Genomic DNA, 10,944 nt, shown 5'->3' on the forward strand with positions numbered 1-10,944 from the left:
TATGGCGTCCAAACACCCCATATTCTCATACGGCATCTGTCAATTTTTCCGGTTATAGTTAAGGTTAAAGTCAAAGTTAGTTGGTGCAACCCAGTCATATTTAACCATAACCACAGAATTTGAGAGATGACAGTTGGTCCGACAAGGCTTGAAATGAACGTGTGCGGGGGCGCTGCTGGTAAAGGAGAACTGTCAAAAATTGCGTTTTTGTATGATGACAGCGTTAGTTCCTTTTTTCGCCACGTTCATTCAAAGTCTTATTGAGCTCAAGGTTATGGTTAAATATGGCGTCCATTTTTTACTTTAACCAAAGATTTGACATTTTGCATTGTAGTTATAGTTAAAGTTACAGTTATAGCTAAAGTATAGCTAAAGTTACAGTTATAGCTAAATTAAGTTGGTGCAACCCACCCTAAGGAGGTCGTCGGCCTGAACAAAAAAATCATACTTGATTAATAACCTCGACACTAGATGGTGCTTTTGGAGTCCTATTAGGATGAACTTGCGATTATTTCCAGGATGTTCAGAAACGGGCCGTTATTTCAGTGGCTCTAAAAAGAAAACGTATCCACGTTTTGTTTATAATTTGTTTGAATTTTCAATTTTATTTCATTAACTAAGAAGTTACGAGTCGCACGTCGTGCGCGACAATCGCGACGATTTAGCGGGCGGTAAATTTCGAAGCTAGAAACGACCGCCCGCCTCGTCTCGAGGTTGTCGCAATCTCGAGACGTGGCGGGCGGACGCGGAAACTGCGGTACTTAAGGTATTATTATTTATTTACATAGTAATTTTATTACAACACGTGATCGCGGCGGACGCGCAACGAGTGCGACACGACCCTCGGCGGGACACCTCGGCCGCCGCGGCCGAGCTGGCCGGCGATCACGACGCCTAATATTTACAACACATTCGAATTAACCTAACGCATTAGAAACTATAATATTTTACAAGAGGAGACGGGGGATAGGGGGGAAGAGGCCCGCCCCGCTACGTGGAAGCCATGAGCTTGGCGTGCGCGGTGACGTTCCGCTGGTGCAGGAAGCCGCTGCCCTCGTCGTCGGCGCCGTACTGCAGCGCGTGCAGGTACTGCGGGTAGGGCGCCGGCGCCGCGTAGCCCTCGTACGCCGCCGCCGGCGCGGGCTCGCTCTTGATGCTGTTGATGTTGAACAGCGACGGGTTGGACAGGAAGGCGGGCGCGCCGCCCAGCCCCAGCGGGTACTGCGCCTGCCCGTGCCCGCCACCCGCGCCCCCCGCGCCGCCGCCCGCGTGCGCCGCCTCGCGCGCGCCCTTGCCCGCCGCGTGGCCGACCATAGCCGCGGTCAGCGGCAGGGGCACCTCCGACATGCTCGACTTGCTATCTGCAATATCATTACGAGAATGTCAATACGACGGCCCGGTAGGGGAGCTCTCCGGGAAGCGTCCCGCGGCTCGGCGCGTTCGATAGGTACATATTAGGTAGTGTTTACACTATAGCGGGTGTCGCTCACCGTCCATGCCGGGGGAGCCGTGCTCGTCCTTCTTGATGGTCTCCTGCGGGGGCTTGGAGCCGTTGCCGGATTTTTTCGGCTTTCGTTTTCTGGTCTGGATGCCGTCCTTCCTCATCGCCAGCGGCCTGCAAACGACACGACCCACAGATTAATTACTGACCGTATAGGTCATAATATAGGTAGTGGCCGACGGGTATATTTTTATTCGAGAACAGGAGGCAATAGAAAAAGTACGACCTCTCATTTGAATTAACTAGCGGGTAGGCCGAAACGGTGAAATAATAATAGTGACCTGTTGATACCGTGCAGCTTGTAGTAGAGGCCGCAGGCGTTGCAGACGGGCTCGCCGTCGTTGTTGCGTCGCCACAGCGTGGTGTTGCGCGACCCGCAGTTTGTGCAGCACTGGCCGTGCCGCCGCGCCGCCGACTGCGCACCACACAACGTTGTAAAATACGCGTCTCGTACAGATGAAACTAGTAACTACATTTATAGTTATAAGACTTAATAAAATTATGGTCGTCCAAGGATCTTTTAACGTGGTGGCGCACAAAAACTCCATCATCAAAAGTGTCAAGCGAGTAGACGGCCCTTTCACAGTAAGCACAGAATACATAATATTATTAGTACCTACACAGTAGATAAATACTGTACTACAGTACTACAGTAACTGCAGCTATTTAAAATACCTATGACCTACAGTTACCTACTGTAGTACAGTAGATATAATTGAATACAAGTGAACGATATAGGAGCTAGCGCCATGTCATTGACATTGTTTCGCAGCCTCGCTCCCACGTCAATGACAATAACTATTGATATCGTCAAAAGATCCTCGTAAGTCCTAGGATTAACGCCTCTAGTCTACCGATGCTGCGAACTGCGAAATATCTGCGAAACCGGAATAGAGCGATATGCAATATTATAACGCATTGACGTGTGGCGGATGAGACAGTAAATCGGTTCGCCGCTGTTTCGCCATTCGCAGTGTCGGTGGACTAGATCGAGGCGTTAAGGCAAGAATATAATATTATTTTAAACACCCCGCGTTCCACTTTGGGTAGGCTGCACAGGCGTGGATATGCGTTTATAGTTAAGGCTAACTTTAACCTTAACTTTGACCACAGAATTTGACAGATGACAGCTGGTCCGACAATGCTTTAAATGAACGTGGGCGGAGGCGCTGCTGGTAAGGGAGAACTGTCAAAAATGGCGTTTTTGTATGATGACAGCGTTAGTTCCTTTTTTCGCCACGTGCATTTAAAGCCTTGTCGAGCACTAAGGTTATGGATAAATATGGCGTCCATTTTTTATTTTAACCAAAGATTTGACATTTTGCATTGTAGTTATAGTTAAAGTTACAGTTATAGTTAAAGTAAGTTGGTGCAACTCACCCTTAGAGTTAAATACGATCAAAACGCTCAAAATAGGAGGCATTTTGAGCATTTTGATCGTTTTTATTGCTAGGTGGAACGCGGGTATAGTAGGTAAAGCAAAATATTATGACAACACGTAGGTAACATGAATTATTAGAACTGTTATATTATTTTCTAACTTATTTACTTAGGTTTGTAAACGATATAAAAAAAGTTATATGCTGCTTTATTATTATACATATTTACAAGGAATACTAATAATAGATAATCAGTAACAAACTCTTTAAGAATTATAGATTGACTATTTGGCTACTTTAAGACAATTAATGCCATCTTTCGGTGACTGGCAGTACTAGGCCTAACGAATATGCCCGCCGGCCGGTTTCCCAGCCAGGTAATTATAATAGCTGCTGATGATAAGTCAAGACAAACTAAAGGTTCATTGGACGATCTACAAAACATAGGTGATAATATGACAATATTATGATCTAACTAGATATTAGTTACACTTACACAAAAAAAAGGTTTTCATTAAACTAATATAAGTAAGTACTTAATAAAATTAAAATTCCGGAATAAAAAAAACTTTAGGTAGTCTCGATTTTGGTAAAGTCTTATCGACTGAGCAATAGATAGAGCTTTTCGTTCTCAAAGTTTTGTAAAATGTACAGTTACCGAGCTTTAAATAGTAAATACTTAAATAATTGACTATAGGGTAGACTGGGTGCGGTTGTTACAATTTTGGTTTAGAATACAATAATTTTGTTAATTTTACAGCTAGCCAGGAAAATTTTGTCACGAACCATAGTTTATTTATTTGTCTACATAAAAATACTAATATATCATGCTAAAATGCGATGTATTAGTCATGGAATCAAATTTAAAAGAAAGAGGGAAATTGTCACAACCGACCACAACCCAAGGAGGGTTGTGACAGTGGTTGTGGTCAGTAGTGACACCTTCAAAAAAATGATTTATATGATTTTTATTTCATTAAAATGTGCCATAAAACATCATAATCTTATTCTAAACAAATTCATCTAGCGTATCAAAACATAGTCTATTTCTAAACATATTTATCGACCAAAACAACGACATCCGATTCATTTGATGAATTTCGCCGTTCTCTGTAAATAAGCCCTACATTTGACTTCTTCGTAAGTATTTTCGTATTGACTGATAATATCCTGTGCTCGTTTGGTCTTCTGCAAGCGTTTTTAGGACATCTAAGAAAAAATATAGGATAAATGTATGTCACAACCGTACCCATAAGATTTGTCACGACCGTACCCAACACAGAATTTCAATTATCAAACAAGCGCCACGAATCGGCTAAACGATTTACGTAAAAAATAATCACTTGTAGTTAACTACTAATGATCAACTTATAATAAGAAAATACACGACATAGGTTATTTGTATGCAAAAAATAGTAAACATTGAAATAAATCAAGCAAGAAAACTTACTTTTGACTGTTAAAAAGCAATGAAGGCCCCTAATAACGTTATCGTCAAGTGCTGGCGGAAGCATTGTTAGGAGAAGCATTCAGACTTGCAAGACGCGTTTTTCTCTCTTAGCACCCGTCCCCATATTCCGTATAGTTTCGCTGTTATGACGACTGTCACAACCGTACCCAGTCTACCCTATTTGAAGTAGTGAATTACTGATTGTGGATACTGCAATTACCTACGTAGCCATCTTTATCTTATTCAAATTTTTTACTGTTATCTTATTTCAAACTATAAATAAAGCAACAATGGAAAGTCCATTACATACCTAGAGCAAATCATACTTACACAGATTAAGTAAGTACCTACTACAGTTCTAAATCTAACATCGACTATGAAATTGGCGAATCAGTATTACCTATTATATAGTCTGGGAGCCCTAGAACGTAGTCAACCAAGTTTTGTTGATTACAGAACTCTAAAACGGAACCCTAACCAGCAGATTTTTTGTATATTGGTAGTTTAATAGTTATATAATTTAAGAGTAACATTGTTGTACAAATAGAACAATGCATATTTTAGGACCATCAAATCAAAGTATGAAATCTTTTCTATCTCTGTTAGCTACCACTTTCAAGATTTTTCGCAGATAAAAATGTTGTTTGTCTTATCAAAATGAAGCTACTCACCAAAAATTAGCTTGATAGTAATTAAAATATAAAATTCTAGGGCTCCCTGACTACTAGGTATGTCATATTGTGTTGTATGTGAGTTCAGACAGAAGTTATAATATTATTGTGCATTCTACATTAGAAGGGGTGATCGGCCATGCTGGAGTTTTCAGGGGACACCGGATAGGGGACAAGATGCGGGGCTCCCGGCCGCGCCCCACACGCATGCATGCGCACGTAGCGACGCAGATAGCGCCCGCACACATACACGCGGGGGGCGGGGCCGGCCGCGCGCCGCCCCGGGAATCGCGGGGTCTGCTCCAATGTTGCGCGGTGAAGTAATCGCCCTTCGTTACTTAGCGCGCAACATTCAGTTCTCTACGCTACTTAAAATGTATGCCTGCCGGCCGACAGGCATTTAGTAACGTAGGGAACTAAAACTAGTTAACATAGAAGCTTTAGCGGTGCAAGGGGACGTAGATGGAGTCGAGTGCGCCGATTTAAAGACAATGATAATAGTGTGATAAATATAAATAGGTTACAACGGTATTCCAAAAATAATAATATAACGAGTAGTAGAGTACCTTACTCGGCAAACACGGTAGACGATGCAACGTACCTAATCGAATCGAAATCATTGCATCGTCTGTCGTTTTTATTATAAATCCTAGGGGAACTGAGGACCACGGCCGAGAGGCAGGACAGTGCATGCATACTGTACAGGGGAGCGGTAGCGTGTAGTTCCCTAACGCGGCGCGCGGGGGGCGGCGGGTGGTGCGGGTCGCGGGGCGGGGCGGGGCGGGGGACGGGGAGGGGACGGCGGGTCATGCACTAGTCTACACGCCACCGACTCACCTTCTTCATGCCCCTGGCCATGCCCTCGACACTCATCCAGCGCTGCACCGAGCCGTCCTTATAGAAGCGGGACAGCAGCTCGGCGTCGGCACCTGGACATACACGAGACTCGGTTAGGGGCACTCACCAGCCGCTTGCTGGGCTTGACGAGCGGCCGGTTCACGCCGTTGATCTTGTGGTAGAGGCCGCAGGCGTTGCACAGGTAGTGGCCCGTGGCGTCGCGCCGCCACAGCGGGGTGTTGTTGGCGCCGCAGTTGACGCACTCGCGCCCCTCCTCGTACTCCAGCCCGCCATCTGCACCCACCACACGTCACCACGTCGCCACACTCGCTCGCTCACCCCACTCACCCCCACTCACCCCCACTCACCCGTCTGGCATCCGGCATATCAACTGACTCGTAGCAGGTACCTCTTTTCATTCATCCGTCTCTCACTCTATCTCTCTTAGTTTCGCAATACTTTAGATAGACTTTAAGTACCTATTTATTATTATTTTAAAAATAATTTATTATAATTTTTTGACATTTTGTGGGGGAAAAATACAAAATGATCGATAGGCATTGATAAATACCTAAATTTACAATAATAATTTACGGTGAAGATGAACTAAAATCTAAATATAATAATAATTGTTACGACCACAGTCCACAACTAGTGTCAATTGACCCCAGTCAGTAGCGGAGGCCAGAGGTTGTGCATATTCTGTCCGGTGAAGTAGAGATTACAAAGTCAAAAATGACAATCGATATCGTATGAGATTCAGTTTGGAGTTTGGACTATTATTATTTATCGATAGTCGCTCAGAATATATAACCGGTGTCTGCATCGATATTATAATAATAATTAAAATTTAAAATCGGCTAATCCACATATATAGGGCGATGTAAACAGCCGTGACGGGGAGCTCGAGATAAGGGCTGACTCACACCCGCCGGCCGCGGTGGCCGAGTGTGGCTGCGGGCGGCTGCGGGCTGAGTCAGCACCATCGCCAGTCGCCACACATCACGCAGACGGCAGAGCTATTAGCTGGTAATACTAAACAGTGCTACAGTACAATCAAATTACTTATTTTCGGTAAACCATCTTCACTGTCACCGTCGAAACAGCACAAGTCCACGTCCATTCCTACTATTATTATATTAAATGTGTTTGTCTGTCTGTTACCTATTCACGTCCAAACCGCTGAAACGATTTTGCTGAAATGTTGTATGGTCTATGGAGATACCTACTTAGAGTCCCGGGAAAGGATATAGGATAGATTTATCCCGAAAAATGTACGGTTCCCGCGCGATGAACGAATTTCGCCGAAAAGGAGTAGCGGGCATCATGTAGTAGTGTTAGGGCACACGCTAAAGCACACTACAGCTGCTGCTCTACAATAATTGATATGGATATTTACAGATACACCTTTGTATTTTGTACTGCAATACATAGTCTGTTTAAAGACAAATCAAAAACCAATGGGAGTCCTAAAAGTGATTTGACGTTTGGACGTTGATATGAGAAGTGACCCGTTGTGGTCTGAATTGACCCAAGGTGACGAGGACGCGATCCCGTCACGCTCGTATTGGTATTGTGCTGCGCCTGTTTCATTTTAAAGACTCGCTGACTTAATTTACTGTGATATATTATAATTTATAACATCATTGTGACATCATTATAATATCATTCAACTGTGGTAACAGCAGTCAGCACAGATGATTCCTTCTAAGCGATGAGTCGATTTTGTTCATGGAAAATGTACAAGTTCAGTGCTCGATTTGGATGAAAAACGGATGGAGTGTTTTAGATTAGGTATACGTCTTGTATGCCTAATGACTGGTTGAAGAACCAAACATAAGCACGGCACGGATTATGAGAATCGAGATGGCCAAGCCAAATTTGGTAATTCACTGTGTCATTATTGTGTATTAGGTACCTACCTAGGTAATAACTAGTAAGGATAATAACGTTATATCATATCAGTATTTAATAAAACAATTATTAGTCTTTTGTGATCAATCAATCAATAATGCAGCAATATCTTGTGACTGCTGCCAAGTGCCAATTCTAACAACTATAATTCAAGTGAAACTCTACAATGTAGAGCGTTTGATTCTAAGATCATAATTTACTTTATGATACTTTTATGTATCATGTGAAGTTTGAGCGTCGACCGTACCTACTTACTACTTAGTATCGTCTATTGCGGTACCTGTAAGCACGAAATAGTGAATCCGATTACTGCAATTCTTTATAATTGCAGTAATCGGATTCACTATTTCGTATATGACAATTTTTTTTTTTTTATAAGGTCGAGCCTGTGTACTGTGTAGTTTATACGAGCACCCGGTCAACCTACCGCGTCATTTGAGAACTAAATATTGCAGATGTATCATATCGTATGAGTCATGACTATGGAAATGTTGGAACTCAAAGTAATCACAAGAACCTACAGGAAATTAAACGGAATAACGATAACGACACAGCTACTGATTATAATTATCAATACTATTTACTATGATAGCTTCGATTAATTGTATTTGCTTCAACGTTATTCAAATATTTACATCTCGGCAATGATCGTGTATCTAGTAGGTACCATCTATACGGACTCTACTATACCGGAACCTCTACCTCCTCCGTCGCGACACCGGACTCCCGAAGTACACCCTCGCTCGGTAGGGTCAGATACTCACCGTAGGCCGGGGGCCGCTGCAGGGCGTCGTAGGGCGCGCACCAGGAGCCCATCACCATGTTCTGCGGGTACAGGCCACCCGCCACGCCGCCCACGCCGCCGCCGACGCCGCCGCCGCCTGCGCACACATCACAATTTAGACGAATCCGACTTCGACGATACCATGATCGATAAGCGACTCGACGACGACGGAGACCGTCGCAGTTGTTCGGAGCTCGCGCTCGGGGACGGGGGGTGGGGCGGGGGACGCACCTGCCAGCAGCGAGAGGTTGTGGAGGAGCGAGTGTTGGAGCGTCGTCGCGTCCATTGATTATTTGGTTGGTCGAGTGCCGCGGTCGGAGGTCGAGGGCCGACTGGCCGCCCGTGCGCCGTCGCCGACCTTATCTCCGCGCCCGCCTGACACCGGTCACGTGGCCGACGCTGACCGACACCGCCGACTGCCGACACCCGCCGACACTCGCCGACACTCATCGACACTCGCCGGCAGCGTCACCGCCGCTGACGGAACACGCGGCACTCGCGAGAGCAGCCCTCTGCTTCGTTCTCATCTCCCGATATCAGGAGCTGAGCCCCGTTTTCAGAAAGCACCGAAATTACTTTATCGATGTGCTTCGAGTGGGTGGGTGGAGTTTCAAGTTTTGTATTATTGTACTCAAGTCGGATAGGTAACGGACGTTTAACATGTAATAAGTATCGGGCGGCCGGGGATTGGGAAGGAGGCGCTAGCTGGCTCCGGTGAGAGTGAGGCGGGAGGAGAACAGGTAGCGGGGGGCGGGACCCTCGACGACGCCGGCGCAGATATCTCGCCTCATTATCTCACTCATTACGATTGCGCTATCTCGGCTATAAACACATTCATATTTCATTACGCGCCGCCGGGACGACTACAGCTATAGTCGGCCTGTCACCAGCTTCAATGTAGAGCATGAACGCGAAGCGAGAGCATGAAAGAGCAAAAACACGAAATCTAATTTCAATACGATTCAAATTACTTTTGTTTACTATATGGCTTCGATACAAGTAATCGATTACAACGAATAGCGATGACGAACGCACGTATCGGGATGGTCGGATACTGGATAGGGAAAACGTCCAGTATCGCGGTCGTCGGGGAAAACAGCGGCGGGTGTGCGTCAGCGCGACCGCAGCCCGTCACGCGGTGGGACATCAGATAGTTGCGTGTATTTCAATATTGAATCATCAAAAACAGTTAACAATCGATCAAAATACGATCGTAGACTCTCCCGCGCAGCTCCGGTCCTCGACTCAATCGGCTGATATAGGCAGGCGACCACCGTCTCCCTGGGACTAAATGCATGTAGCATGTCTTTCGAGGACCATTTTCCCGCCTCTCTTTCTTTAAAAACGGTATAAAGTAGTACGATACACCTAAGGGTACCGAGTGACATCTCCGTCGAAGACGTCATTATTAATTCTACGTTAGGGATAATTCAATCTAAAATATATACCTAGCTACATCTGACCAAACTCGTTCGATGATTTTATTTTATTAATATCTGACGCGGAGATAATTAGAGATAAGCGCCCGCTGGCTCGTCCCGTGTGCTCCACCAGACGACAGTATTATGATAATACGTTTCATTGTTTATGTATGTCGAGAACAAACGAATTAATTAGCTTATCGCCGGCCAAAGATCGCCCGATAAGAATTTACGACGCGATCGATTTTAAATTCGATTAATACTGTCAAATAAACAGTAAAACGTCGAGAACAAACTATATTCTGGCGAAGAGCGAAACTAGACGACACCGGCGGGTCGTGTCGACTCAGGAGCCGCGAGCGGGGTGGAGCACGTAGAGCGGGGAGAGGGGAGCGTACCGTAGGAGTCGTGGTGGGCAGCGTGGTGGTGGTGCCAGGTGTGGTGGGAGGGGAAGGGGGCGGCGTAGGGCTGCAGGCGCCCGCCGCCGTACAGCCCGTAGCCCTCGCCGCACTCCCCGCCCGCGCTGCCGTACGCGCCGCCTCCGCCACCGCCGCCGCCGCCGCCACCCCCGAACATCGCACTCGTAGTCGCGGTCGCGGTCGCGGTGGCTGTCGCTGTCGCCGGTCGTCGCGCGTCGCGTCAGACGTGGGTCATATCAGGCCGCAGGGCTGCAACAACACAAACCGTATGCTTTACTCGACTGTGAATCATGTCCTCAACAGTCAACGACACCTGACATACCAGCTTCATAACATCATAATAATTGAATGCATTGCCCGTAAAAGGGTCTGTGTGCAAAAATGTATTACTGAGATATAGCTGTTTTTTTGTTTATAAATACTTTGGTCACTTAATTTGTCTTTATTGTTATGTAACTGAGTAAATAAAAGCACCTTATTAGCAAAGAAATGATATTTTTTATTTTTGAGTAATTAGTTTTACATAATTTACGACATACGTATATAAATATCTGTATTCTTCTTTTGA

The 10,944-nt window shown here is 45.4% G+C and overlaps 2 protein-coding genes across 3 annotated transcripts; both read right to left on the bottom strand.

Moving 5' to 3' along the window:
• Positions 1–406: 406 nt before the first annotated feature.
• On the bottom strand, positions 407–8,938 carry LOC121729631 (GATA-binding factor A-like). Of its 2 annotated transcripts, none has more exons than XM_042118203.1 (6): positions 8,768–8,938; positions 8,517–8,633; positions 5,839–5,930; positions 1,783–1,916; positions 1,491–1,615; positions 407–1,361 (listed from the first exon to the last, which is right to left on the bottom strand). In XM_042118203.1, the coding sequence occupies exons 1-6, from the start codon at positions 8,820–8,822 to the stop codon at positions 991–993; spliced, it is 894 nt and encodes a 297-aa protein (XP_041974137.1). In that variant the 5' UTR covers positions 8,823–8,938; the 3' UTR covers positions 407–990. The 2 variants fall into 2 exon arrangements, with proteins under 2 accessions (XP_041974137.1, XP_041974135.1); XM_042118201.1 differs by lacking the exon at positions 5,839–5,930 and adding an exon at positions 5,966–6,132.
• Positions 8,939–10,079: 1,141 nt separating this feature from the next.
• Positions 10,080–10,692, bottom strand: LOC121729632 (DEAD-box ATP-dependent RNA helicase 12-like). Its single transcript, XM_042118204.1, has one exon. It carries the CDS (start codon positions 10,531–10,533, stop codon positions 10,276–10,278), a length of 258 nt encoding a protein of 85 aa, XP_041974138.1. The 5' UTR covers positions 10,534–10,692; the 3' UTR covers positions 10,080–10,275.
• Positions 10,693–10,944: the final 252 nt, after the last annotated feature.

Source organism: Aricia agestis, chromosome 8 (genome assembly GCF_905147365.1).
Source record: "Aricia agestis chromosome 8, ilAriAges1.1, whole genome shotgun sequence".
Lineage (NCBI taxonomy): Eukaryota > Metazoa > Arthropoda > Insecta > Lepidoptera > Lycaenidae > Aricia > Aricia agestis.

Bases quoted from the DNA above. Each gene is read 5' to 3' on its own strand.
- LOC121729631 (XM_042118201.1), bottom strand. From the start codon at position 8,822: ATGGACGCGACGACGCTCCAACACTCGCTCCTCCACAACCTCTCGCTG. The intron at 6,133-8,516 runs GTGAGTATCTGA...TGGTGGGTGCAG, and splicing joins GCAGCGGCCCCCGGCCTACG to ATGGCGGGCTGGAGTACGAG. The intron at 1,362-1,490 runs GTGAGCGACACC...ATGATATTGCAG, and splicing joins CGGCTCCCCCGGCATGGACG to ATAGCAAGTCGAGCATGTCG.
- LOC121729632 (XM_042118204.1), bottom strand. From the start codon at position 10,533: ATGTTCGGGGGTGGCGGCGGCGGCGGCGGTGGCGGAGGCGGCGCGTAC.